The sequence below is a fragment of the Triticum aestivum genome, chromosome 5B, assembly GCF_018294505.1.
Source record: "Triticum aestivum cultivar Chinese Spring chromosome 5B, IWGSC CS RefSeq v2.1, whole genome shotgun sequence".
Taxonomy (NCBI): Eukaryota; Viridiplantae; Streptophyta; class Magnoliopsida; order Poales; family Poaceae; genus Triticum; species Triticum aestivum.
In genome coordinates this window covers 704,219,151-704,246,812 of record NC_057807.1, presented here as the reverse complement: position 1 = coordinate 704,246,812, position 27,662 = coordinate 704,219,151, and the positions used below count along the sequence as shown (strand labels likewise).

General features: G+C 45.0%; 5 protein-coding genes across 9 annotated transcripts; 3 read left to right on the top strand and 2 right to left on the bottom strand.

Moving 5' to 3' along the window:
- Nucleotides 1–1,893: 1,893 nt before the first annotated feature.
- Nucleotides 1,894–5,400, bottom strand: LOC123114391 (G-type lectin S-receptor-like serine/threonine-protein kinase At2g19130). Its single transcript, XM_044535840.1, has 3 exons — nt 5,266–5,400; nt 2,756–5,039; nt 1,894–2,048 (listed from the first exon to the last, which is right to left on the bottom strand). The coding sequence occupies exons 2-3, from the start codon at nt 3,899–3,901 to the stop codon at nt 1,941–1,943; spliced, it is 1,254 nt and encodes a 417-aa protein (XP_044391775.1). The 5' UTR covers nt 3,902–5,039; nt 5,266–5,400; the 3' UTR covers nt 1,894–1,940.
- A 133-nt stretch (nt 5,401–5,533) lies between these two features.
- Nucleotides 5,534–10,542, bottom strand: LOC123114392 (nucleolar protein dao-5). The gene is made up of 4 exons (XM_044535841.1): nt 9,382–10,542; nt 6,574–6,658; nt 5,963–6,004; nt 5,534–5,858 (listed from the first exon to the last, which is right to left on the bottom strand). Exons 1-4 carry the CDS (start codon nt 10,423–10,425, stop codon nt 5,797–5,799), a joined length of 1,233 nt encoding a protein of 410 aa, XP_044391776.1. The 5' UTR covers nt 10,426–10,542; the 3' UTR covers nt 5,534–5,796.
- Nucleotides 10,543–16,284: 5,742 nt separating this feature from the next.
- On the top strand, nt 16,285–20,433 carry LOC123114390 (derlin-2). Its single transcript, XM_044535839.1, has 6 exons — nt 16,285–16,602; nt 16,758–16,857; nt 17,646–17,860; nt 18,015–18,098; nt 19,131–19,184; nt 20,041–20,433. Exons 1-6 carry the CDS (start codon nt 16,504–16,506, stop codon nt 20,239–20,241), a joined length of 753 nt encoding a protein of 250 aa, XP_044391774.1. The 5' UTR covers nt 16,285–16,503; the 3' UTR covers nt 20,242–20,433.
- Nucleotides 20,434–21,501: 1,068 nt separating this feature from the next.
- Nucleotides 21,502–25,512, top strand: LOC123114388 (putative pentatricopeptide repeat-containing protein At1g03510). 2 transcript variants are annotated; one of them, XR_006456530.1, is made up of 4 exons: nt 21,502–22,994; nt 23,127–23,206; nt 25,229–25,388; nt 25,464–25,512. XR_006456530.1 is itself a non-coding variant. In XM_044535833.1 (2 exons), exons 1-2 carry the CDS (start codon nt 21,685–21,687, stop codon nt 23,137–23,139), a joined length of 1,323 nt encoding a protein of 440 aa, XP_044391768.1. In that variant the 5' UTR covers nt 21,518–21,684; the 3' UTR covers nt 23,140–23,968. The 2 variants fall into 2 exon arrangements, 1 of the variants encoding a protein (XP_044391768.1); XM_044535833.1 differs by lacking the exons at nt 25,229–25,388; nt 25,464–25,512 and having other exon boundaries at nt 21,518–22,994; nt 23,127–23,968.
- Nucleotides 25,513–25,539: 27 nt separating this feature from the next.
- Nucleotides 25,540–27,186, top strand: LOC123114389 (uncharacterized protein At5g65660). 4 transcript variants are annotated; one of them, XM_044535836.1, is made up of 4 exons: nt 25,540–25,719; nt 26,233–26,369; nt 26,482–26,732; nt 26,854–27,186. In XM_044535836.1, the coding sequence occupies exons 2-4, from the start codon at nt 26,276–26,278 to the stop codon at nt 27,007–27,009; spliced, it is 501 nt and encodes a 166-aa protein (XP_044391771.1). In that variant the 5' UTR covers nt 25,540–25,719; nt 26,233–26,275; the 3' UTR covers nt 27,010–27,186. The 4 variants fall into 4 exon arrangements, with proteins under 4 accessions (XP_044391771.1, XP_044391770.1, XP_044391769.1 ...); XM_044535835.1 differs by having other exon boundaries at nt 26,229–26,369; XM_044535834.1 differs by having other exon boundaries at nt 25,540–26,369.
- The last annotated feature ends 476 nt before the right edge of the window (nt 27,187–27,662 follow it).

Here is a 27,662-nt window from a genome sequence, read left to right as displayed (position 1 = left end):
AAACAATATCAAGATTCACAATATGAAATCAATATTGTTAGATGCATCATTAAATTAATTTTTATACCATATAGCTTTAGTATTGTAGGTGTTGATATTTTTGTCTACAAAGTTGGTCAAACTTTACAAAGTTTCACTTTGACCATATGTTATATGCAGACTAAGAAGAAACGGAGGAAGTACGAGTAATTGTTAACTGGTTGATGTTGCGTCTGACCATATGGAGTACTTCACCTGACAACGTTTGACATCAATTGATTGTGAGGCCTTCAAAATCAAGTGACTCAATTCTAAATTAAAGACATCAATTGATTGTAAGGCCTTCAAAACTAGGGAGCATAGTGTATCTACTAGAAGAGTTGGGCGTGCTTTGTTGCACCACTGGTGTTGTTGGGTATTCATAATTTTTCTACTCCCTCTGTTTCAAAATATAAGTGTACTCTTTGAATAGTCAAACCTCTGTAAGTTTAACCAAAATTGTAGAGAAATATATGAATATCCATAATATCAAATTGGTATCATTAAATTCATCATAAAATGAATTTTCATATTCTATTTATTTAGTATTGTGGATGTGGATGTTTTGGCTGCCGATCGTTTTGAAAAATCATTGACCCAGTTAAAATGTGAACCAAATCCTAAATTGAGTACCTCAATCGAATGAGGGACCTCCAAAATTAGGAAGTATAATGGATTAAAATAATTATATGAGAGAGCTCCTTGCTAAAACAAATTGTTGAGGCAGTCAAAATCGGGTAGCCCAGTTTTAAACTGAAGACCTCAATTGACTGTGAGAGCTCTAAATTTGAGAGCATAGTGTATTTATAGACAGATGTCGGTCGAATTTGTAATTGCCACCAAAGCCCAACTTCCAATTTATATACACCTGATATGAGGAAAAAATAGTAGTTATCGAAAAAGCCGAAAAAATCCAAAAACATTCTTAAAATAAATTTAACCTTATTTTAACTCATTAGTCACTTTGCTTGCAAGGCTTCTTATGATGTGCATTATCGAGAGGGTCCGGAGATACCTCTCTGATACTCGGAGTGACAAATCATAATCTCGATCTATGCCAACCCAACAAACACCTTCAGAGATACCTGTAAAGCATCTTTATAATCATCCAGTTACGTTGTGACATTTGATAGCACATAAGGTATTCCTCCGGTATCCGGAAGTTGCATAATCTCATAGTCGAAGGAATATGTATTTGACATGAAGAAAGCGGTAGCAATAAAACTGAACAACAATAATGCTAAGCGAACGAATGAGTCGTCCGTCACATCATTCTCCTAATGATGTGATCCCGTTCATCAAATGACAACACATGTCTATGATTAGGAAACTTAACCATCTTTGATTAACGAGCTAGTCAAGTAGAGGCATACTAGGGACACGGTGTTTTGTCTATGTATCCACACATGTATCAAGTTCCCGGTTAATAGCATGAATAATAAAAATTTATCATGAATAAGGAAATATAAAATAATGACTTTATTATTGCCGCTAGGGCATATTTCCTTCATATAGGGTATATATACATTCAAGAGCCAAACGTGTTTGTCCCTAATGCATCTACATATATACTGAAATATGACTCGGATAAGGTCACACTTGCACCATTAAAAAAATTAACTATGCTACCCATATTTGTCTATTTAAGTTAGGATTTGCTAGCCTTCGTCCCCCCCCCCCCCCCCCCCCACACACACACACACACACATTATACCCTTCTCCTCACGATAACTATATTTTTTTTCAATGGATTTTTTCAGAAATACCAGAGGATGGGTCACTGCCTTAGACCAGTACCATACGCTAATGGATGATAAGCCCTTTGTAACGACCCATATGTAATGCTAACATTACCATATTTGTGCCTTGATCATGAGACTTGCCTTGTTGCATGCAATATATATTGTGGATGTTGCCTCTTGTCATTTTGTTGTGTCATGCATCATGATCATCCTTGTTTGCTTTGCGTGATTATTTTTGTGCTGTGATCTTGTGATCTCCATCCTTTTCAATGTCCACCTGCTTCCAAGCTAAACCAAACCATGATCAGATGTTTTGTTGCATTGAAAGTGGCATGATGATATTTGTGTCAGAATAACTTGTGTTTTCCAAATGGTCATATTTTGAGTCTTACAAATCCAAATGCCATGATATTTATATATATTTCTTCTCAAATTTTCCATTCTTTCCGGTGGTGGCTTTTGTTCTCAGATTTGAGCTACCAAAATAATGGAGATCATCGATGAAATGAAGAAACTAGATATTGATCCATATTAATTGTCGTGGCTTAAAACAACTTTAGCAGCAACGCGTTAATATGGATCAAAGGGAGTAGAAGATATCACTTCTGTGCCGGTTATGATTCAGCTTCTCATCTCGAATAAAGCTGAATCAAAATGTTGGACATTTAAGTCATTTTAGTGGGTCCTAAATATTTCGGTGGCATGTGCATCTGACCCAAATTCATACAGAACACAAATTAACCTGGTCATACTTCCAAAATTCAGTGCTCAGACGAATTTATGATAACAAATTACAAGCCATTACTTCACAAACTAGAGAGGAGCACAGTTTAGAGAATATAACTCTGATAGGAGTAGCTTAATTCTTGACATATATTTCAACATATAGAAACAGTCTTTTAGTCTTTCAGAATTCAGAGACTATATAAATCAGTAGAGCCAGAGCAGCCGTCCATGCCCACCCAATTCTGGAGCGACCTTGGAACGGGAGGTACCTGGACATCCAGAACGCCTTGTAGCATCTGAACAACTTGCCCCATCATCGGCCTATGATCTTCAGCATCTTGAATGCACCAGCATGCAGTTCTGCAAACCCTCATCAGCTGCTCCACATCCACATCCACATCGTCTTCCAACCTGCTATCCAGCAGGCACATAACATCTCCTTCATTCACCTTCACTGCAGCAAAGATGGGAAAGTAAGTAAACCTCCCCTGTTTGATTTTCTCCGCATTCCTTCGCCCTGATACGATTTCAAGTAGCATCATTCCGTAGCTGTAGACATCAGCCTTATGTGTGATCGGTAGCCCTGAGATCCACTCCGGCGCAAGGTATCCGATGGTCCCACGCATCGTTGTCAATGCCCTGCTAAAATCCCGGCCAAGAAGTTTGGCCATGCCGAAGTCTGCAACCTTGGGACAGAAATCTGCGTCAAGGAGTACATTGTCCGGCTTCATGCCGCAGTGTATGATGCAATCCGTGCATCCCTCATGCAGGTAAGCCAAGCCTCTTGCAGTTCCAAGTCCTATGCGGTACCGGAGCTCCCAGACCAAAGTTGCCGGGCTTTTCGAAAACAGATGAGAACTCAAAGATCCATTCTCCATGTACTCATACACCAGCAGCCTTTTACTTCCTTCGGCGCAAAATCCAAATAAACGAACAACATTGATGTGTTGGATCATTCCAATCGTCTGCACTTCCGCTCGGAATTGCTTCTCCCCTTGTCCAAAGTCTTTTTGCTTCTTGACAGCCACCAAAGTGGAGCCTTGCAATGTTCCCTTGAAAACACAGCCAAAGCCTCCTTCTCCAAGCTTTACCGAGAAATTTCTGGTAGCCTTCTTTATTTGTGCGTTCGAGAAGATCGTGAGGCTTCTGTTCGAATTCCCCGGTCTATCCATAACCGACTTCTTCTGAATTATCCACAAAAGAACTAGAGCAGTGAGGAGGAGGGTTAACACAACTATCACTGTCAGGATAACAACACTATGAATCTTATGATTATGTGGAGCATGAGCAGACCACAACACAGATCCACATTCCCCAAGTTTAGCTGCAGTGATAGTACCATCTTTATTCAGCTGTACATATACACTTGCATCACTGAACAGGAAGAAATTGCCTCCATCTTCATGTATCCCCATCCAGCTGGGGAAAGTGCCGTGATAAATTTCATGATAATCTTCCTTATTGAAAGCATATTAGAGATCAATCCTAGAATGATTCTGTTCGACAATAAACCCTCTATTTTGGTTTGCATTCATAGCCAGAATTAAACCATTCATTAGTACACCATTGTGGTAATTCCGGTATATAGAAGGACCATAGGGAATAAGGAAGATGTGCTTGCTCGTGTTTCTATTAAATCCCAGCCATCCTCCAGGCAGCAGTGTGCCAACTGGATTATCAAAGCTTTGCCAGATCACCGGTGAACTGTTCATTGAATCTCTTATTACGAGATTTCCATTGTCAAGAAGCACTGTGTGTAGAGAACTACTATTTGAAATGCCTGGTGAAAACCATCCAGGAATTATTTCACCGTTAACTAGATTACAGTATAGTTCTAAGTTGCCATAGAATAAGAGGCCAAAGCTCGAGTACTCAGGGTAACAATTTGTGGAATCACCAAGGGGCGACCAAACTAGAAGAGGGCGACAAGCTGATGACTTAACATACCATATGCCAAACCTATAATCATAACCACAGGGAGGAAACAGGCAGTCGAAACCCAACTTGAAGGCACCATTTTTCGAAAGCAAGGTCTGGTTACCAGTTAGAAATTGGTCCGGAAGGAGAGTATCAGTTGCATACGCAAAATTAAAACCTGGAGACATGACCTTGATCATCAAGTAGAGGAGTATTACTGCAAAGGGAGACGACGAAGGCATATGCTTGGTCTTGGTTGGCTTCTCCATTTGGCTTCTCTATGTGGATGCTCTAACTCCAAACACTCAACCAGCTCCAAAAGCAAATGTCAAGTCCAGGGTGGTGACCTATAAATGTTTGGACTGAATAAAAGCAACTCCAAAAACAATCAATAAACTCCCAAAGTGAGTGGAATTCTAAGGTCCAAGCGTGTGGAAACTATTGAGTCATGCATGACCAAGTCATAATCAAACTTGCCTGCTGGACCATCAGTAATTTTATTTGCAGAGAGGCCGACCACGACCAGGCAAAGCTGCTGTGGAGCGAGACGTTTGGTTGAAAAAACAGCCAAGTGACACAGACGGCATTGAATGTTGGGTTGAAGACTGCTGACCCTGGAAAGCCACTGGATAATCTCTACAACCATTTTAAGCAAAAGAAAATGTACAAGGCTTGAGTTCATCCCATTAACAGAGGAATTAAGGCGGTGCTTGCTTGTTACTCAGAGCTACTCCCTCCGTTCCAAAATAGATGACTCAACTTTATACTAACTTTGTAGTACAAAGTTGAGTCATCTATTTTAGAACCGAGGGAGTATCTAGCAGGGTTCATGCGAGACAATACAGGGAGGATGACGACTCACCTCGAGGCCGCTCATCCGGTGCAGACGCTGCCTTTGCGGTGGTCAGTTTCTCCAAGTATATATCTAAGCAGGGTTCATGCAATTTCATCAATGTTTCAGCTAGTAGAGAAATTGGTGAGGCCTGTAGGAAGCAGCAGGTTTCAGGGGACAAATGTTTGAGAAGAACTAATGTATGTAACCCCCCAGCATGCATGCTTCTCTACTCCTTCCTCAACATCAATTTATCAGCTCAGAGCAAGTAAGCTCCTTCAAGCTAACAAAGCAAAACTAATCAAACCAAATCAAGTCTTGTCCCGCAAGACACCTCTCATGACATAGTTACCCACAGGCGCAGGCACAGGCACAGGTCTTACTCTGTTTGTTACTCAACCTATCCTTGCCTAGTACAGACAGACAGAAGAACATACTAGTACAAACAGCTCGACCCTCGGATCACGTCCTTCCTTCTCCCTCCCTACGCTACACAGGCTAGCTAGCACAGCACAAGTACTGGCATGACATGCACCACACCCACCACCTTGTCTGTCCATTCTATGGCTCCTTCGCCACAGCCTTGAGCGCATCCCCGGCCGTCACCCTCAGCGGCACGAAATCTGGACACACGCAAATGTCTGTCTGTCAGCACCACCCAATCTTTGCTACATACATACTACGCAGGCATCTGCGGATTTAAACAGAATAGGGTAACAAGCTTTACCTGATAGAAACTTGTACCGTTTCTCGTTGCACACCGCCGATGCTGAAAAGATATATAGGAGAGCGGAGTCATCGTAAGATTTGTGGTTTTAGATTAACTTGGAATTGATAGAAGAACGGTTCAGATTTATCAACACCGACAGTAGAGGAAATGATGATAACTTTAGGGTACTCGCAGATATTTTTTAATAAAGAAACTTGGAAGTCTTTGGAAAGTAAGATTGGGCATCGAACAAAGCATGTCTGGTTCTTTGAAAAACAAACTTGATCTCCAATTTGCTAACACAATACCCAAAGTATCAAGCGCTAATGCACGCTAAGGATTGCAACCGATAATGGGAAAACAGATACCCATTTCAATTACCCATGCAAGATGTCCTAGGGGATGTGACATAGCCTACTCAGACAAGAGTGGCGAAAACCATTGTAACAATAGGATAAGACATTATGACCACTTGCTTTACTAATGGGTATCAAATCAAATGCATCCACTGTATGGTCTACAGAGGCTCTTTATTTTGACATGAACTGTCTTTCAGGCATCATAGTCGACAAACAAGATAAATGGGTTCCTAGATAAGAATACAGCAAACACAAGGAGGGTCGACTTACAAAGGTTCTCGTAGGTAATTGACTTTTTACGTTCCTTCAGGGCATTCTGATGAGCATCCTTCGCAAATACTTCCAAGAATAACTCCTGCAGGTGCATGTGTAACATGAATATATATGACACGATAATACTATCCAGTTCAAGATTCAGTACATGTCATAATCACTGCATACCAAAAGAAAATGGCATTGGTACATAAATACAAGTTGCAACAAAGATAAACGAGGTACACCAGCCACTGTTTTCCCATAACACACTTTTGAAATACTCCCTCTGTAAACTAATATAAGATCATTTAGATCACTAAGTAGTTTACAGAGGGAGTATCACGCAAGCAAAGAGAAGCCACTCCAACAATCTTATCCTTGCTTACTGTTACTTTTCTTGTCACATGCATGTCGTAATTACTCCCTGTCGTTCTCACTTCTCAGGATTATTTTTTACTGGTTGGGCATCGCTTCAGGGTAGCTCACATTACATTTCCTAGAATTCAAGAGGCTATTTTATAACTGAACTTTTTAGAACAAGAATGATCTAAACTTTTTAGAACAGGAATGATGACAGTCTAATAGCATCCTCACTGAAACTGAAATCCGTGCACATTACAGAAGTCTAAGCACCAGAACTCACTTGGCAGATTGGAAATCTGAAATTTGAATCAGCAGAAATAGACAACACTATCCAGTTGAAGATTCAGTAGATGTCATAATCACTGAGTACCAAAAGAATGGCACCGGTACATAAATACAGGTTGCAACAAAGATAAACAGGATACACCAACCATTGTTTCCCCTCAATATTTTTCAAAAAAATGAAAAATGCTCAAACAGCAAGCAAAGAGAATCATTTGGTTGGGGGGGGTCTGACAATTTTAGCCTTGCTTTGGGTCACTTATCTTGTCACGTGCATGCCATAAATACTCTCCGCCTAAATAAAAGATAAAATTGTTCTCAGGTCAATTTTCCTTCTTTTTTTTATTGTTCGGGCATCACCTTCAGGCTAGCTCGCATTATCTTGTCTAGAATTCAAGACACTGGATTTTTTAATTGAACTGAACTTTTTAGAACAAGAATGATGTCGTTCTAATAGAATATGTTCCCAGTCAGATACTTGGATGACCTCATCAAGCTTATAATTCTTATGAACCTGGATGCCATATAAATGTAAATTATCATTAGCCCCATGCAACCTTTTTAGTTGACAACTGAAATCTACATGAGTTGGTGCACTACAGGAAGGGAACTATGCAATCAGGCCACGCTTGTTATACCACACTGTCAGCTTACACAGGTCAACTTCCTCATCATTCTGCTATGCTGCAGGTACAGTTTAATCGTGTTGAACCAAAAAAAACTTAATCTAGTGATCGATGAATGGATAATTACATATACCAATCCAGGGGAAAAAATATTTTTTGCTACTAAGCCAAAACAAATCCTCCTTGGTCAGTGAGTGAAGAATTATAGGCGGTTGGTGCTATGAACTTGTGATCACTTCAGCAGGAGAAGTAAGAAACAAATTGAAATCCATGCGCGTTACAGAAGTCTAAGCACCAGAGTTCACTTGCCAGGCTGGAGATCCGAAATTTGAATTAGTTGCATATACAGCCGTCTTGTTTGGTGCTTAAAAAAAATTACAAGAACCAATTTGAATTTTGCTGGAAAACTAAGCACCTGAGTTTGCAAGATACAGAAAGAGACATAACGGAGATGAATCAAACTCTTGGAGCAAGTAGAGGCAATGGGAGGCGGGCAGTGCAGTGACTATGTACTTGTGCATAGCATTGTTGCTGCTTTGATTATGGACAAAACCACTACAACTGGTAGCATTAGCCAGCTTTAAGAACAATGGTGGTGGGCTGGCAGCACTGCACAACTGATGGGGATTTGAGATGTATCAAACACCAAGCAAACTGGCTGGTTGGGGTAATCTAGGATTCCTTCTATTCGTCTTTCGGATGATGGCTGAAGCTTAATATTCCAGTGCAAATCTTACTACATATAAATAAAATTGTAAAACAAACATCTCATCAACTAATTTAGCTCATCCATGACATTTATGAATTTACAAAAACAATATGCTTAATGTAAGCCTGGGAATATTAAGCTACATAATGAGAAATCTCATAAATTTAGCTAATCCACAACTTACTAACAATCACATACAAGTTCAGCAATAATAGAGACAATCTAGGGATATAATACCATGTTACTAACACTGGTCATATTCTTCCATCCAAAAAATGAACACCAATTCTCCTCTCTAGATAACACAGTTTCCTAAATAAACCACTACAACTAGAATCGCTGTGCTGACTAAGATATTTCAGGTGGATATGCTTAGGAAATAAACTGAAGCAAACAACATGGACCAAATGGGCGCATATATAGCAGAAATAGACAGCACTATCTACAGACCACTGCATAGCATACCCTTGTCTACAGTTTGGTACTGGTAGTAGCAGAAGGGGACACAGATTATTGTGCTGAAATTTGGCTTAACACAAAATCAATCTTCTGCATCTCACACAACTTTACACTAGTATACTAGCCGAGGGTAGAGACAAAACATTTGACAGTGAGAACACGCCAGACAAATTAATCGAACACCTTGCGTGCGCTGACGGGCTGATAGCACGACCAATCTAAATCTCGCTAGCTAACATAGATTCCACCCTAAATTATGGCATTCTGATAGAATGACATCAAGCTTCAGTCCTCCAGTTTCTAATTGGTACTGTAATTGCCAACACAGATCACTGCATAACTTGCATTCAGATTTCAGAGTAAAAGTGGGGGAAGAAACAGTACCGAGGCCTTGTTGACGAGGAAGACGGCCTCATTGTTAGATCGGATGGTGGCGTCCTTGTCCCGCATCAGCAGCCGCACCCGCGCCATCGGGAAGCTGCAGGTGCCCGGCTCGGCGGCCACCGGCGTCGCCCCTGCCGCCTTGCCCTTCTGCTTCTTCGCAGGCGAAGAGCCATTCTGCCCGCTCTTCGCCGCATTTGGGGATTCCAGATCGCCGTGCTTCCTCTTGCTCGGCGTGGCCTTCTCCGCCCCGCCGGAGGCCTGCTGCTTCTTGGTGGGCGTGGCCTTCTCCGCTTTGCCGGGGCTTTTCTTGGCGCTCTTTGCCTCCTTCTGGGGTGTCTTGCTGGGCGTGGTGGCCTTCTCAGCGCCGCCGGAGGAGGCCTGCTTCTTCTTGGTGGGCGTGGCCTTGTCAGCTTTCTTGGCCGCCTTCTGGGGTTGGGGTTCCCCGGCGTCATCGCGCTTCCTCTTGCTGGGAGTCTCCTTGGCCGCCCCGTCTGACGCCTGCTGCTTCGTCTTCTTGGGCGTGGGCTTGGGCTTCCCCGCTTCGCCTGACGGCTCCTGCTTCCCAGATCCGGATCCGGGCTCCGCCGCCTCGCCGCCCTTCTTCTCCTTCTTCTTTGGGGTCGCCGCCGCGTCCCCCTTCTTCTTCTTCTCCAGGTTCGCCGGCTTATCCCCCTTCTCCTTCTTCTTCTTCGGGGTCGCCGCCTTCTCCTTCTCCCCCTTCCCCTGCTTCTTCGGGGTCGCCCCCTTCTCCCCCTCCCCCATCTCGCTCTTCCCGGGCTCCGGAGCAGAGCCCTCGCCGGACTCGGCGGGGGCGGCGCCCTTCTTAGGCCTCCCGGACCCGCGCTTGGCAGCGGCGGCGGGGACGGGATCCTTCTTAGGCTTCCCAGGCCCGCGCTTGGCAGCGGAGCCGGGGCTGGCGGCGGCGGGGACGGGGTCCTTCTTAGGTCTGCCGGCTCCGCGCTTGGCAGTGGAGCTGGGGACGACGGCGCCCTCCTCGCCCTCGGAAGGCGCGGCGCTCACTGCCGCTTGCTTCTTCCCGGCCATGCCCGCCTCCCTCCGCCGCCCAAACCCTCGCCGAGAGCTCTGCTCGAGTTCAAAATCTTTCGGGGCCGCGCGGAAGCTTCGCGAACCAACCGAGAAATGGGCGCTCTTTTTTTATTTAGCCACGGCTACGGTTGTTTTCACTTTTCACAAACCAAACCAAAACCCAACGCTTTTTGTGTTTCAAAACAAACGCCCACAAGAGAGGGAACCACGGGCAAAATCAGAAACACACTCGCGCCCGGAAAAGTAGGATCTAGGCGATCAAGGAGACGAGGGATCCTTGCGCGCCGCCGGTGACCCCACCGGTTTTCTCTCTCTCTCGGCCGCTCCGGCGGCGGGGGGAGGGGGAACCTCGGGGTCTGTTCGCTAAGTGGGTGTGTGGTAGGGTTAGGGTTGAGGGAGACGCTGCTAAGGCCGTTGCGGTGGTGTCGCGTAGGAATAAGTTTCTCCGGGCTCCGTTCGCGGTCAGGCGAGGCTTTTGCCTTCGTCTAGGAGCCAGCGGTGTTGGGGATCCCCGGATCTCGTCTAGGTCGCGGGTCATGGTGGTTGGAGGTCCATCGGCACTGGGCGTTTGGATCCTCGGATGGGCGATGGAGGCAGGGAGACGAAGACCTTTCTTCTTCCTTGTTGGTATGATTTGTTGCTGCTGTTCTTCTCCTTTCTCTGCGCTGATGCTGATGGAGATCCTGCTTTGTCCGGGCGGATGGCCCGGCCACGGTGTTGAACCGGTCGGATGACTCGAGTTCTCTTCCTTCCAGAAGGGACACTTTTCGCGCTACTCAAAGCCAAAGATGGCGAGGATGTTGCAGGTGTGTTGGATTGATGTCCATGCCCTCTCAGCACTGGTGTCAAGAAAGGAGGAAGCAGCGTGGCGGCAATTGTACCGTGATCGAAGATGATGACCTGTTTGCGACTGGTTGCAGATCCTTCTGCTGCAGGGGCCTTCTCTCAAGAATCAGGAATGATGACACAGGGCTCCGGAGATCTTTTTGTATTATGGTTGTCTTAGGGTACTCTAGGTGTTCATGGTCCTTTGTGTTTGCGTTTCGGTGTGCTTGTGAGGAGGATCAACTACTTTGTACTGATCCGTGATTTGAATGAAATTTAAAAAAACAAAAAACAAAAAAAAACGCCCACAACTCCACATCTCGACTGGGTTGCCGTTCCAAAGGTTTGGTTTTCATGTATGTGAATGTGGTGTGCTTCAAGTTTGTACACTGGAGATTTGTCACGACTATCCTGACACGTCTGTGGCTTGGCGCATGTTTGTTGGTTGTGTTTATTTGATTGGACGGTGCAACCGCGCAAGGTCTGACTTTGTGTGCTTTTAGGGTCGAGGGTATTTCGCGGTGCCAAATAAATGATGCCGCTAGTTTTGCCTGTATGTGAAGTTTGAAATTATGTGCTTGTTTCGTATGCCAGTTAAGATGGCAACCTAAAGTATGCCCTGCAGCTGCTTAGCAATCCGGTACGTCTCAGCTTGCTTCTTTTCAAACTCCTCCACGTCTTGCCAAATCTTCGTGCCCTCTGCCTCTACTTGCATGCTCTGCTTCCTCACCATGTCAATGTCGATTTCTTCAAGCGCACCTCTGCCCTCTCTTACCGCCTCAACAACATCAACACCATTTGGCAAGATCGTGCCGGCGTCGCTACACTGAGACGATCCTTCATCCAAAGAGACCTTGGCGGTCACCACCTGTCGTGCCATTCAAGTTTTGATTGGATCATGAAAAGATAAATTTGGTAAAACATGAAAAGATAAAACGGCAAACCAGATAAACAAGCACGTTTTGAAAAAGGTCACGAAATAAACAAACAGAGAAGCAATCTCTTTTTTTTAGAACGAAGACGCTAGAGGCGTCCGGCTTTAAATTAATAAAGCCCATAACTTAGACAGGTTTTACAAGACTAAAGTCTGAACGTAACGAGCGCGGAGGCTCAGGTCACACGTGCGCGAAGGCACAGGAGTTTAGCGACAGGCCATAGGCCACAGGCAGTCCACAGCGAGTCTACTACAGGCCAAAAGCCAAGAGCATAGAGCACGCAGGCTCGCTCGCGAGACAAAATAACCATTTCACGACGTAGGAGTGGCTGTTGGCTCCCTAGCCAGAAGGTAGACTTGGCGAAGACGGTCTTGAGCTTGCTTCATTCTCTCAGCATCCTTACACCTCGCCAACGGACTCCACTGCTGCAGAAGAATGTTGCATTTGTAAAGAATATTAGCAGGGTGAGAAGAGAAAATTCCCTCGATTGCTAGTTTGTTCCTGGTGAGCCACAAAGCCCACGCCAAGGCGCCTAGGCAGCTCCAAAGCACGCGCTTGCTGCCGCCAGTCATCGATGCAACAATGACCGCTAGGTCCCCAGCCGAGTGCGGGTCCCACGTGGTGTTGGTGGCCTCGCGGACTGCACTCCAGGCAAAACGCGCTAGAGGGCAGCGGAAGAACACGTGATTCGCATCCTCCATGGTGTTGCAAATTGCGCATAATCCGGAAGACGGGCCGTTGCGTTTGGCAATATTAGCCGAAGTGGGAAGTCTATTGCGGAGGAGTTGCCAAAAGAACACCTTGATCTTAAGCGGCAAACGTGCATTCCACAGGCCCGACGGCATCGGGAAGGCCGGGGCCTGGCCCTGGCACAGCCTGCGGTATAGAGACCTGACCGTGAACTTGCCGGACGAGGAGAGAGCCCAGGTGACCGTGTCGGCTGTAGTGGACAGCGTCACCGGTTGAATGAGAGCCAGCAACTCCTCAAAGTGAGCTTGTTCAGGACCCGTTAGCTCGCGACGGAAATGAATCGCCGGGGGTCTAGAGGCAAGTGCCGATTCCACCTTCTGCTCCGGGTTGACAGCCAGGACATAGAAGTCCTGAAAATTGTTCCCAAAGGGGCGTCCCTCCTACCCACAGATCGAACCAGAAGCGGGCCGAGCGGCCGTTGCCAATTGCGAATTTGGCGCCAAGAGCAAAAGCCGGGCGAACCGCCTAAAGATCATTCCAGAAGGGAGAGCCCCGCGCCCTGAGGAGAAGCAATCTTTTGAAAAAAAAATACAAGGAGGGCACTCCAACAATCTTATCCTTGCAATGAACAGATAATTACATAGACCAATCCGGGGAAAGTAAAACTTCCTCAATTTATTTTACTTTTGCATATATGAATATACCAAACCAATGAATGCATAACTACATGTACCAAACTGGGAAGAAAAACCTCCTCTATTTTATTTTGTTTTTGCATATACCAAACCAAAATAACTTCCTCGGTGAGTAGAGAATTACAGTACTCCCAACAGCGGATGTTATGAACTTATGATCTATTCAGCAGGACAAGAAAGTGTGAAACAAACTGAAATCCATGTGCATTACAGAAGTCTAAGCACCAGAGCTCACTTGGCAGATTGGAAGTCTGAAATTTCAATCAGCTGCATTTGCATATACAGCCTTGATTGGTGCTCGGAAAAAATCACAAGAACCAATTAATTTTTTGCTGAAAGACTAAGCACCTTGAGTTCGCAAGATGAAGAAAGAGGCGGCACAAAGACAAGACAAACTATTCAAGCAAGTAGATCAATGAGAGGTGGGCAGTGCAGTGGCCATGTACATATGCATAAAATGTTGCTGCCTTGATTATGGACAATACAACAACATCTGGCGGCGATTTTCTCTGTCTCGTTGCCAGTGGGCGGCGCCTCGGCGGAGCGAGGGAAATCCTCCCTCTCGTTGCCGGCAGGGTGGGGCCTCGGCTGAGCCGGCGATGTCCTCTGCCTCGTTGTTGGCGGGGCGGGGCCTCGGCGGAGCCGGCGGTGTCCTCTGCCTCCTTGTTGGTGCCGCGGGGCCTCGGCGGAGCAGGGCCTCGTCAACGCCAGCGGAGCGGGGACTCGTCGGAGCCGGCATTGTCCTCTGCCTCATCCTCGGTCTCGCCAAACAGCGCCTCGCCCGCTTCATCGCCCTCTTTGTAGGCGGCCGCAGCCTCCGCCACCCGCATGCGGTACCGCCAGCGCTCGAGGCGACCCTCGCGGGCGGAGCGGTACGAGTCGAGCAGCGCCTCCTGCTCCGCCCGCTCTGCGGCGATCTGCTCCTCCGCCTGCAGGTGCTCCTGGAGGAGATGGTGGTTGTAGGCGGCGTCGGCCTGCGCCTCCCGGAACTGCTCCTCACGCTTCTGCCTCAGCGTGTCCATATATTGTCCATATTATGTGGTTCCTGAAACACTTTATGGCTCATAGTTTCATTGTATCATTTTGAGGTAAATACATCACTGGTGCTTGAACTTGTCATGAATGTACACTTTGGTGCCTGAACTTGCAAAATACATTGAACTGGTTCCATAACTTGGCATGGATGTGCATATACGGTTCAAATCTCTTTTTTATACGTCGACAAGGCGTGTGGCCTGGTTCTTTGCGGAAAAAACCCCTAGAATATTTTTTCTTACAAAAAGGCCTTAGAGAGAAACTGATAAATTGAAAAAAACTATTAATCTTTTAATATTTATTAAAATTGATCCGGAGTTCGAACCACACACGCAAGGTGTGTATGGCTAGCCGGTCGACCTGTTCAAATATAGTGTCAAGAAAGGCTTCATATTCTTTTTATAAACATAACGCTGAACAACGTAAATTAAAAAAATATTCCAGCAATATAGTGCCATGGATTTGAACCTCCAACCAGGGGCTCTATAGCCGCCCCACATAGCACTCCAACTGACGACATCGAATGGTAAAATAAAAAGTTTAGGTTTATAACATAACGAGCCCGTGTGGCTAAAACAGACCACGGTGTGGCTTAGTTTTCAACGGGTTTGTTCTTTTTCATTTCTTTATTAAAAATACATAAATTATTATCGCGTTACAAACAATATGCATATATTTAAAACAAATTACATTAAAACATTCATATAATTTCATAAAATGCGTATGCAATAACTTAACAGAAATACGCATAATAAAATTATGAATTAAGAATTTATTTTATAATTGAAAAAATGCTCGCATTTTAATAAAATATTAAAGTAATTTTAGCAACGTTCATATATTTAAATAAATTCACATATATTTTATAATTTCCACATTTTTATTAAACTGTTTATGTAGTATATCAATGTGTTCATGCTTTCACAAAAAATGGTGTTGTTTTAAAAAGAATTTATATAATATCTAAGTTTGTGTGTTTTCTAAAAAAATAAATACAAGCCTAGTGCACCATTAGACTGCGGATCCTCACATTAATAATACTTGAATCATATGAACATTTTAATCATTCGTAAATATTTTCAATTTTATCTTATAGTTATACTCCTAGATTTTATTTTATAATTTGTCAGTTTCTCCCTGAGGGCCTTATTGTAAGAAAATAATTCTGGAGGTTTTTCTGCAAAACATCAAGCCACACACCCTTTTCACTGACAGCAGGGCCCATGGCATGCTAGCACGCCTCATCAACTTCGTGGACGTATACAAACGTCATTTGAATCGTATATGCATGTCCATGCCAAGTTATGGAACCAATTCAATGTATTTTGCAAGTTCGGACACTAAAGTGCACATCCATGGCAAGTTCAAGCACCACTGGTGTATTTACCTCTATCATTTTCTCCTTCGCCGGATGGGACCTCAGAGAGTCCCAAAACAAAAATATAGTGACTACAAGTGGCGTGGAAGTCCACGGAGGCAGCGGGCGACGGCCACCACCAATGTCCGACGTGTTCGTCCGACGTGGCGCCGCCCCATTGGGGCACAGCACGTCACCGCCACCACCAATGTCCGACGTGTTCGTCCGACGTGGCGCCGCCCCATTGGGGCACAGCACGTCACCGCCCACGGTTCCTCCCGCGGGCCCCCACATGCCAGCCACACGACCCAGGCTCCGAAGCAGACGAGAGACAGACAGACAGAGAAAAAAAAAACCCAGAGAAAGAGATCGAGACCCTCTCCACCCTCCTTCCCCATCCCCGTCGTCGCTCTTCGATTCCGCCGGCGATCCGTGCCACAGTCTAGCCGGAGGAGAGGCGAGCAGCAGGGGGAGCGCGTGCGGTCTAGCGGGGGCTAGGGTTTCCTCGCGTGTGAGGGACGGGAGAGGAGGAGCAGGGATGGCGCAGGCGGTGGAGGAGTGGTACCGGCAGATGCCCATCATCACGCGCTCCTACCTCACCGCCGCCGTCCTCACCACCGTCGGATGCACCCTCGAGGTACGTCCCCCGTCCCCCGCGCCGTCCCATCTCCTCCGCCCCCGCCCCGGGGGGCGGGGCCTCTGGTCGTCCGCGGCGCGATCTGGTGCTGCTTCTGCTGCCGAGTTCAGTCGATGACCTAGTGATTGATTGATTGGTTGATTGGTTGGCTGCAGATCATCTCGCCCTACCACCTGTACCTGAACCCCAAGCTGGTGGTGCAGCACTACGAGATCTGGCGCCTCGTCACCAACTTCCTCTACTTCCGCAAGATGGGTATGCCAATGAATAACAATGAAGCTCACCTCCTATCCCTAGTCCAAGTGCAAGGCCTTGTGAAATTCGATAGGATGGCATGGCGTAGGGCTAGGTTTGCGTAGATTCGTTGCGTACATGCCACTCTATTAGTCTATTTGCAACATACATACTGATACAAGCAGCACCAGGGCACCAGGGGAATTCATTTCGTGTGCTCCCAGAGTATGGTTTGTGCGAAGCCGCTGCACCAGGAGATACATTAGAATGTATATATATAGGTTTTCGGTACGTGACGCCAGTCGGCCAAGGCTTGTTCACTTTACATGCTGCTGAGCCACTGCCCTCCCTTGTGTTTTGTGGCGCTGTGCATATGGCAATTTGTTGCATTGGAAACGGACACGCCCTGCTTGTTTGTCGTATTGCCTTAGCCGCCGTATCAAAGTCAGCACGAAACAATAAGCGCAGATTTGTCAAGCTAATATCGCGCGCTTCAAACGGTAACGGAGAGTGGGTAGTAACCTATGGCTTGTCCAATATAGTATGTTGCCACGAACGAGCAGAATCTACATTGCTTTGCTGTTGAGTATCCGACATTTACTAATTTGTCGGATACGTTACTAGTTTGTCTGTGCTCATGCTAAGCGCAAGTGCTTACATGTTCCTAGCTTGTTACACGTGTTCGATTCGCATGCTCATCATAAGCCCTTTACTTTACTCCACTGTTTATTGAACCATCACAGGGTAAATTTGATGTATAGCTGTAGCCCTTCACTCTTATTACTGAACCTGGTTACTCTTGTTTCCAGATTTGGATTTCCTGTTCCACATGTTTTTTCTTGCGCGCTACTGCAAACTTCTCGAGGAGAACTCATTCAGGGGAAGAACAGCTGACTTTTTCTACATGCTCTTGTTTGGTGCTACTGTCCTAACCAGCATCGTTCTGATTGGTGGGACAATACCTTACATTTCTGAGACGTTTGCCAGGATTCTGTTCCTCAGCAATTCATTGACGTTTATGATGGTATGAGATTAATTTAAAGGCTTCAAGCATTTACTATTTCCTATGAAAAATTGCCTATGCTAGGACACATAGTAGAGAAGTCTTGTCTTTAAGAATTGTCCTTTTTCGGTGCCTGAGGCAGAACATTAGTAATACCCCTGATATGGCATGGCAGGTTTATGTCTGGAGCAAGCACAATCCCTTCATTCACATGAGCTTCTTGGGTCTGTTCACCTTCACTGCTGCCTACTTACCTTGGGTAAGCGTTGCACCTGTCCACTTGATACTCCTCTAAAATTACTTATTTGATGACAAGTGTAGGCATGCAAATTGATATTTCTTCATGCCTAAGAATTGATTCATGAAATCTGAGATCTGTATATAGGGGAAATCACTACTTAATTGTAATGACTTTGACAAGCTTGTGCATATAAAAACTGATAATTTTTCATGCCTGAGTATTGATGCACAAGATTTGAGATCTGTATATCGGGGAAATACGTAACTTATTGTAATGACTTGAAAACCCTATCTGGCGGGTACATGTATCAATTCAGGCTGTTTTATTTTCAAGACAAAACATTTACGAACTTCTTTTTTTTGCCTCCTGGGTTTCACAGCATATGTAACTAACTATATGTTTTGGCTTAAAAGAGGGCCTAGTGCACTGGGAGTAGAGATGAAATTCATGGGAAAGGGCTGGATCTTTCCTTTATTATGGAATCCTTGCGTTCTAAATGGGGTGAGATGCAAGATAAAGTGAATGAAGTAACATTTTAGTTCATTTAGTCATCACGGAATAAATCCTGGATAGATCATGTATGAGTAAATAAATACTGGAAGGTGTATGTGAGGTAGCGTGTGATAACTCTGCGTAGAAAATGTAAATTAACTAGCATAGAGAATGTCAAATAGCTAGTTGTATTCTGGAAATGAAAGTACCTTAGAATGACCTGTTCCAACTAGAGAGAATTGGACTAATCATTGGTCCTTTAACTCCAACCAGGCAAAACCTAGCAATTACTGGGTGACCTGTAAACTGCTGCGTAATGTGCACAGTTACAGTAGGAAGACACTTGGCTATCTGGCCATCATACAGGATGGCATATCACTGTTGGAAAACATGACAAACTGAATAAACTGCCACATTTTGCTCTGACACTGTTCTCCTGTGAGCCTTACTTGGTCATCTCATACCATGACTGGCAAAATTACTGGTTTTTTAATTCATGTTATATTATTATATCGGAGATGAAAAACAGTGGTCTGAACTGTTTCTTTTAACTTGCAGGTCCTTCTTGGCTTCTCTATTCTGGTGGGGAGCAGCACATGGGTTGATCTTTTGGTGAGTTTTGCTTAACTGATGAATTTCAGACTTCAGAGTAATGGTTGCAGTAGCGATTTTGTTAGTGTTTATGATTTGAACATCTTTTCTGGTCATGTAAGCCATTGATTGCTAACTGACTGAACAATATTTAGGATTAGCTATTAGTGCTTAGTTCTTCGCTTGGATTTGTAGGAATGTTGTTTATTTGTACCATTTTCTGCTGTAGTAATGTTGTAAGCACTCAATATTTCTCTTTAGCCGCTCTGCCTAAACGCTGCCATACTCAGTTTTTTTTAGCCAAAGTTTTAAGTTTGGTTGCCACTTGCCAGTATAGACGTACCCATGGTTTTTGAGTCGCGACTCATGCGAGTCGCTCTGGGGCAGCGACTCGGAAGAAGTCGAGCCTGCGTTGTGACTAGTCGCGACTCTGAGTCGCGAGTCGACACTAAGCTGAGTCGACCATATTTTTGCGACTCATAGACTAGTCGTCGACTAGTCGCGACTAGTCGAGCGACTCGAAATCCATGGACGTACCTTCCTTCTTTTATCCCATGGTTGTCCAAAACCTGATGATGGTTTTAACCAGCTAACCGGATGATACTGGACAGTTTTGAAAGTTTTAACATGGTTCAAATCTACAGAATGAGCTGCTGTTTTATGAATGCCGCTAGCTCTACAAACCTGCAAATCGACCATTAGAGATTGTGGTTGCAATTTTATGCGACTGTTCATTTTGGTTGATGTAGCAGCTTGTATTGATGCTGGATGGCTGTTACTATGCTGGCTGTCTGACTGGTTTACCTTTCCCACTGCTCACATGTTACTGTCATAGTCGTTACAATAGCTCTTAACTGGTAAATCATGTTTCTTTCAGGGTATGATTGCTGGCCATGTGTATTACTTCCTGGAAGACGTGTACCCTCGGATGACCGGCCGTCGCCCCCTGAAGACCCCTTCCTTCATCAAGGCGCTGTTCGCTGACGACAATGTGGTCGTGGCGGCGCGGCCCCCCAACGCCGGTGTCGCGGCTGCAAGGTTCGGTGGTGTGGGTGCAGCAGACCCCCAGTTCCAGTGATGATGGACATGCAGTTTGTTGGATATAATTTTGTACACCCGTGTCCGTGATGATATGTGCAAAAATACATAGAGTATAATTCTCAGTTAGGGGTTGGGCTTGATGCCAATGCGCTGCTAACCAAAGTGTATGTAGCTGGGCTCGTGAAGCCGTCTGGTTGTTGGTTAACTTTGACTTGACGTACTTGTCTCATCTTGCGTGGCACCTTCGTTAATTAGGCGAAAAAACACGCTGAAGCCTCCAAACCAGTCCCTTTTTTGGCGTTCCCATGTCCCCCCTTGGTGTGGCGGTATGGGGATGGAGTTTTTCTCGCTTTTGGTGTAGTGGGCCTCCCAAAAGGCAGGCCTGCGCGATCGTGCTATTAGCTCAGTGGTAGAGCGTGCCCCTGATAATTGCGTCGCTGTGAGGGCTCTCAGCCACACGGATAGTTCAATGTGCTCATCAGGATCCAACCTGAAGGTGTGGATCATTCAAGGCACATTAGCATGGCATAATTCTGTTTGAATCGGAGTTTGAAACCAAACAAACTTCTCCTTAGGTGAGATCCCATGTAGACCAACTCAAAATGCTGATTAAATACGACACACAAGAAATTGGAAATGTAGAAACATTAAAAAAAAAGACATGGAACAAATTTCTAAGCATTGCTTCTACTAGTAGTAAAATATTGAAGGAGAAACATTTGAGGGTCTCTTTGATTTGCATGGTTCTCAAAACGTAGGAATATGAAAAATATAGGATTGGAGTGGCATGTCTGCTTCAATCCTAGTATAACATTAGCAAAGTTGTGTTTGATGGCATAAGTAAAACAAATAATTTGTAAAAAGATATTGAAGTGGATGCTAGATTTTCTATAAAATATAGTAAGAAAAATTCTTATATGATTCATTTCTACGGATCAAGCAACCAACTTAAGAAAAAATCCCAAGGACCAAAAATCTTATAGAATTCATTTAAATCAAAGAAGCCCTAGTTAAACAATGAAAAGAACAACAACAACAACACAAAAATGGAGTGTCCTTTCATCATCAATACCATGTAATTTGTGCGTGAGGAAGATCGTAAGATTCTACACATAAGGTTGGGGTTGATAAAATTTTCCTATGAAGAACCTCCATCCCATATTAGTTGTCGCTCAAATGGATGTATTTAGCACCGGAATACGTTTAGATACGTCCATTTTAGCGACTACTATGAGATGGAGGGAATAGTATAAATGGGTCGTAAGAAAGAAATGCCTATGGATTGTAATCCTAACGGATCAAACAACCCATGTAGGAATCCTAAAGTTGCTCCAAAATTCCTTCGAAAATCTTTTGAATGAAAGAGCCCTAAAGTTGCTCGTTCAAACCAAATTCAAATTCCCAAAGGTTTTTAAGCCACAGTTTTTGAGGCATCGTCGGCAAGCTTGGGCCCTCCTCCGCTCGAAGACCCAACGGAGCGATGGACTCCCGCCACCAGCGGCTGGCGACACTGACCAAGGCCCTGACCGCGCACGTCAACGCCGGCCGCCACGGCGAAGCGCTCGCCTTCTTCGCCCGCATGGCCGCCGACCCGGCGCTCCCGCCGCTCGCCGACCCGTCCTTCGCGTACGCCCTCCCGCTCGCGCTCAAGTCCGCCGCCGCGCTCCGCCTGCCCTCCTCCTCCGCCGCCGCCCCCATCCACGCCCTCGCGCGCAAGTGCAGCGGCCTCCTCAGCAACCCGTTCGTCGCCTCCGCGCTCGTCACCTCCTACGGTGCATGCGCCGGCTCCTCCCCTGAGGCCGCGCGCAGCCTGTTCGACGAATTGCCCGGCCGAACCGCCGTCGTCTGGAGCGCCATGATCTCCGTCTACATCCGGTCTGGGGACGTCTCCGCTGCCGCGCAGGCGCTCGGCGAGATGGACGTCACGCCCACCGCTTCCTGCTTCAACTCCGTGATCGCGGCCGTGGTCGAGTCCGGGGAGCGTCCGGCTCGGGCCGTCGAGCTCTACCGGCAGATGCAGGGTATGGGCGTCAAGCCCTCGCTCATCACCCTGCTGGCGCTCGTCCCCGTGTGCACGGCCCTTGGCGCTCTGAGTTCGGTCAGGGAGGTGCACGGCTTCGCGGCACGGCACGGCATGTTCTCGAGCTGCCATCTCGGCAGCTCCCTCGTCGAGGCGTACGGGCGGTGCGGCTCTTTGGTCGGCGCGCAGAGGGTTTTTGACCTGGTGAACGAGCGTGACGTGGTTGTCTGGAGCTCCATGGTGTCGGCGTACGCGTTCCATGGCCATGGAGACGTCGCGATGTCGCTTTTCAGGCGTATGGAGCTGGAGAAGGTCCGGCCTGATGGCATCATGTTCCTCGGCGTGTTGAAGGCCTGCGGCCATGCTGGTCGCGCAGATGACGCTTTGAAGTATTTCGATGTGTTAACCAAGACATATGGAGTGGAAGCATGCGGAGATCATTATTCGTGCTTGGTTGATGTCTTGGGACGGGCAGGGAGGTTGCATCAGGCCTATGATGTTATCCGGACGATGCCGGTTAGAGTTACCGCAAAGGCCTGGGGTGCTCTCCTTGCTGCTTGCAGGAAGTATGGGGAGGTGGGGCTGGCAGAAGTTGCAGCGAGAGCGTTGTTTGAGATTGAACCAGAGAATGCAGGGAACTTTATTTCGCTTGCCAATATCTATTCGGGCTTGGGTATGCATGAGGAGGCACAGCGGGTGAGAAGGGACATGGAGCAACGAGGCTTGCAGAGCTCACCTGGAAGCAGTTGGACGATACACCGCAAGTCAAGGTGCTTGACCATGTCCAATAAATTCTTTTTTCCACCACTTCCTTGCCTGTACCCGCCAAGCTTCTATGTTTTTTTTTTACAGTTTTGGTCTTAGCCAAATTATGAATGGACTGACTTATTTGTTTGCTGCAGTGAACTTGTCTGAAGGAGGAGGTTGACATTTGGGAAATTTCAAGTTTATTCGGATACACAATTTCTGTGCCCATGATAATGTAAGCGGGATATGCCAATATCTCTTTCTTTTTGGAGGGTCTATTGAGTAGAACACCACTACTTTTAGTTAATAGCATCTGGAAAATATTTAATTGTACCAGAGCCCTAACCCTAAATCTATCAGAATATGCTGCATCTCAACCTGAACTGATTGTAAATGCAGCAGACACTTTTCTGTGGCTTAATTCTTAGCTGGAAATCCTGCATAAACATCAAATTTCCTTCTTGGAATGTTGGAAAGAAGCGATGACCCTGTTAGAAGTCATGTCTATTATCAAAGTTCAGTTCTAGCCTGATCTTATTACCATCTTATTTACACATTTCCTACTTCAGTTTTTTGTGTCATTTTCAATCTGACACTGCATGAATTTATATTCTTGAAATATAATCATAAACTTTGTGCTATCAGTAAAAAAAAAACTTTTATCGATGTTATACAGTACATTTTCTTCCTGCCAACAGCATTTCCATCAGCATACATTGGAATTCAAGTTCAAAGGACTGCAGAGGAAACATAACTCTATATATAATGTTTCTTACTTTTACAAGTTTTTCAGCAAAGCAGTAGGCATTTGCAACTATCATCTAATGCCACTCTGCTAATGCACATAGCTGTCCACAATCCCGTTGCTGTCAGTGGATATTAACTTCACTGATGTTAATTACATCCGTGTACTGAACTCATTGTGATTCTTTATTCTGAAGCTAAACTAATATATCTTATGTCAGTTTCTACGGACCAAGGAACTATCTTTAGCTTTCCAACGAGACTTTTACTAGCCTTTTGCTGTTAGTGCATATGATGCTAATGTTGGTGCCACTTTACCAAAGGCACATCTTATTAGAAAACTAATATAAAAAAGGCTAGTCAAATAGGTGCAGCGGGCAAGATCCCTGATATCTTTCCTTTACCTTTCAACCACATCTAGTGTTTAAAATAGATCATTGTAGGGATATATAATACATCAACATGGTACTTCGCGTTTGAACAGTCAGTTCAGTTTGTTATTTGAAGATAGCAAGTCCTTTATAATATTTATGAGTTTATTATCTCTTTCAAACAGTGCCGTAGATTGTAGTACTCTTTAGCTTCAGGTAGCTTTGTGCTGATGCCAAATAACAAAGAAATGTTCATCTGCCACAGGGATATTGTAATTTGTAAATGGAGATTCTACTATACATTGTTAACGTCTTAGTGTATTTGGTGTCATTTAGTTCGTTACACCTGCTGTTCAATATATCGGCGGCAGCATGGAAATTTAACATGAGTTTTTTTTCCTTACATATTGAAACTAAGCTAGCTGTTATAAGCATGAAATTAGAAAGAATATTAACTATAATACCACGTTTTTATTTTAAATACGAAATAATATCTACTGTACAACTTAAATATCTTATATGGAAAATGTACGACCTAATATGTCTTTTGGCATTTGGAATCCAGCTAAAGGCTACCAGATAATATATCCACTGCCCGCTTTCCTGAAACATGATTTGTAGCGCATGATACCTTCCCTATGTTCTGTAGTAACCTGGAAGGACACTTACCTAACATCCTACCTGATAGGTCCCTCTCAAATAGGCATCACTATTGTTAGTGACACATGCTAGGTCCCGTTACAGATGGCTTATTGGCTGATGTGTAAGTGATTCTGTCAACCTAATTTCTCCAACAGATGTTGTTTGCGCCCTGCACTAGCTAACTTGCAATTGTAACACTTTCTAAAGATATTTAGCTTCAACACATGCAATTCTTCCGTTTTTCCTCCATAAATTGACCTGAAATCTGTCAAATCATACATGCGTCCTGATGGCACTATCCACAACCAGTTTTTACCACTGGACAGTATTTCACAGCCTCTCATTGCAGTATGCTTGTTTTGACCACTAAACTCGTTCCTTTGCATAACTACTTTTTCTGTACCAAATTCCTTGATCTGCTTCTACAAATATCTGGAGTGTGTGTGTTTGCTGACTCTAAACCAGTCCGTGAACTATCGAAGGAATACCATTTGCTGCAGGAAGGGAGCACACTGACATTGAATGAAAAATTGGCCGACAGGAGGAAGTGCGGCCATAAGAGGGTATCCATTGTTACTTTTGCAGGTGGGACCCTCCAAGTGGAGAACTGGTAAATGAGAGAGCTCATGCAACTCATCTTTCGTCATCAGTTGAGGCTAGGTAGGAAACATATATATTACCAGACATTGGCTGCTTAAGATAATATAAACATTCTTGATACATGTTCCTGGTTAGGAAATGATACCACCGAGAGCAAATTACTTCATGCTGATCTATTTGTTAGGTAAGATTACTTCTCTTTTGCTTCCTCCACTAGGCTTCTTTGATAGAGTTTTGAAGTTACTGAATGCTTTGAAAAGCATGACTCATGGCAGTCCTTGAAGATAGAAAAGCTGGCTGATGGCACCTCATTGACTAATTGGCTAGTGGTACATAGTAGCTTTCAGCCGTTCAACTAATTTGCCTTATTTGGGCATAGCTTCCAGGCTTGGTAAGGATATATAGCTAGCAGTCACAATTTGTTTTTATAGTAGTAGCCACATTTTGTTGAAAATAACTTTGCATCTGTACCGTCCGTACAAATTTGTGGATCTCGTCAAGGATACTCAAGCTATATTGGCACTTTATCTATGGAAAAGCATATTACTTTTCAAAAGGCAAATGATGATGCACACTGAGAGAAAGTGCTGCATTCTCATCTCACCTGTTGCATGTCCACTGTTAATATGACCTAAATTTGTGGGTCCCTCCACCCCCAACTCAATTACAATCATTCTTTACTGTTGGTTTGTTCCAAGAATAACATATATATGCAGTGTTGCATCGCCAACCTGCCATCTTTTCCCCTGTGCATCAGTTCATCATACTTTACCTAACAAACATTTGCTTGTGGTGAGACATACCTATAATTTCTATCCCAGTGTATATTCGCCACCTTTCGTCCCACCTTCTAAAGCCATATATTTAGGTGATTTAAGCAGCTTCTTTTTGTTGGAAAAGGCAGGCGGTGAGATCAGCGTCAAGCACTAGCGGCCACCAGCAGATGCATGTGGACCACAGCACCATCATCATCCAGTACCACGGACGGATGGCTGGCCGTGCAAGTCAGTCCACTTCGTACGACACAAGGCGAGTTTTCAGGTATATAAGTAGCCAGTCTCCTTAGCTTGCAAGCCTGGGCTCTTAACCGAGTAGCAGGCAGGACTGACTCAAGTACCAGAAGGCCACCTGATGCGTATGAATATGCCGCAAGGTCTCACGCCTGCTCCTGCATCCATGACGATCCCGATGTCGCATTCCTCAAGGCCGACGCTCGGGTTCCCCCTCGGCACGGCGCTCCTGCTCCTCGTCATCTTCTCCCTCAGCGGCATCTTCTCCTGCTGCTACCACTGGGACAGGCTCCGCTCCCTCCTCTGGTCTCGGCATCCCGGCATGCTCCAGGACGGCCCGCACACCGTCATCTCCGTCGGACCAACGCCGAGCAAGGCATCTTCTGAGCACAAGGTAGTAGCAGCAACCGACCTCTCTGTTGTACAACTTATTCTGATTTTTGACACCATTCCGGGAGATCATCTGTACTAAACTTTTGCTGATGATGTATGGCGCCCTGCCTTGTTGTTTGCAGAGCGAGAAAGCTGGAAAAGAGTGCGGGTTGCCCGTGATCATGCCCGGGGATAACATCGCGAAGTTCTACGCGAGGCCCTGCCCGCACGAGGCGTGTTTATCTGCAGCAGCAGAGAAGGGCGAAGTCGAGGTGCAAGTCAGATGTTCAGTTTCGTGAGACCGTCAGTATCTGTATATGAAATCGTAGTTAGCTGCTCGCGACTTATGATTGGTAGATAGATTGTATATATGCAAGCGACTTAATGACTTATGATTGATGGATTGATTGTGTACAAGCATGCATTTTGACAGTTTTTCAGAAAAGAGGAAAAAAAAAGAACCTTTCATGTGCAGATACGCAACCCGAATAGTCCAGAAAAGGCGATTTTGGTGTCAACAAACTAGCTGGATATTTGTTTTTCTTGTCATGGAACTTGTTGAATGCTATGAATTCGGGATCTTTCTGTTAAGGGGGGTGGATGTCATTTTAGGAAACCAAGAACAGTTCGTACTAGCTTCTTTTTGAAATTATCAGGGAATTTGTTAGCGTCTGTTCTTTCTGCGAGGTTTTTGAAAAGGAAAAAAAAAGGGAGAGGAAATTAGATTGCTGCTGAACCAAATAGCGTCTCTTCTTCCTGTCCTGTGGTGCCCACTGTACGTCGTCATGGCCACTTAAGAGCAAAAGTACAGTGACATAATCTGGCATACAAAATGTTGAATGAAAAAAAAGACTGAAAAAAGAAAAAGAAAAAACCAATGAAAACCTAAAAAAACAAAGAACAAGTGCAAAGGAATGGAAAATAGTGAATACCGGTAAAGAACCAAATGAAA

Excerpts from the sequence above, each read along its gene's own strand:
- LOC123114391 (XM_044535840.1), bottom strand. The coding sequence starts at position 3,901 with ATGGGGATACATGAAGATGGAGGCAATTTCTTCCTGTTCAGTGATGCA. Across the intron at positions 2,049-2,755 it reads AAGGCGTTCTGGATGTCCAG|CTTGGAAGCAGGTGGACATT; the intron begins GTACCTCCCGTT and ends GGTTTGGTTTAG.
- LOC123114392 (XM_044535841.1), bottom strand. The coding sequence starts at position 10,425 with ATGGCCGGGAAGAAGCAAGCGGCAGTGAGCGCCGCGCCTTCCGAGGGC. Across the intron at positions 6,659-9,381 it reads TCCTCGTCAACAAGGCCTCG|GAGTTATTCTTGGAAGTATT; the intron begins GTACTGTTTCTT and ends ATGCACCTGCAG. Across the intron at positions 6,005-6,573 it reads AATTACCTACGAGAACCTTT|CATCGGCGGTGTGCAACGAG; the intron begins GTAAGTCGACCC and ends ATATCTTTTCAG.
- LOC123114390 (XM_044535839.1), top strand. The coding sequence starts at position 16,504 with ATGGCGCAGGCGGTGGAGGAGTGGTACCGGCAGATGCCCATCATCACG. Across the intron at positions 17,861-18,014 it reads ATTCATTGACGTTTATGATG|GTTTATGTCTGGAGCAAGCA; the intron begins GTATGAGATTAA and ends ATGGCATGGCAG. Across the intron at positions 19,185-20,040 it reads GCACATGGGTTGATCTTTTG|GGTATGATTGCTGGCCATGT; the intron begins GTGAGTTTTGCT and ends TGTTTCTTTCAG.
- LOC123114388 (XM_044535833.1), top strand. The coding sequence starts at position 21,685 with ATGGACTCCCGCCACCAGCGGCTGGCGACACTGACCAAGGCCCTGACC.
- LOC123114389 (XM_044535836.1), top strand. The coding sequence starts at position 26,276 with ATGTGGACCACAGCACCATCATCATCCAGTACCACGGACGGATGGCTG. Across the intron at positions 26,370-26,481 it reads GACACAAGGCGAGTTTTCAG|GTCTCACGCCTGCTCCTGCA; the intron begins GTATATAAGTAG and ends ATATGCCGCAAG. Across the intron at positions 26,733-26,853 it reads AGGCATCTTCTGAGCACAAG|AGCGAGAAAGCTGGAAAAGA; the intron begins GTAGTAGCAGCA and ends TGTTGTTTGCAG.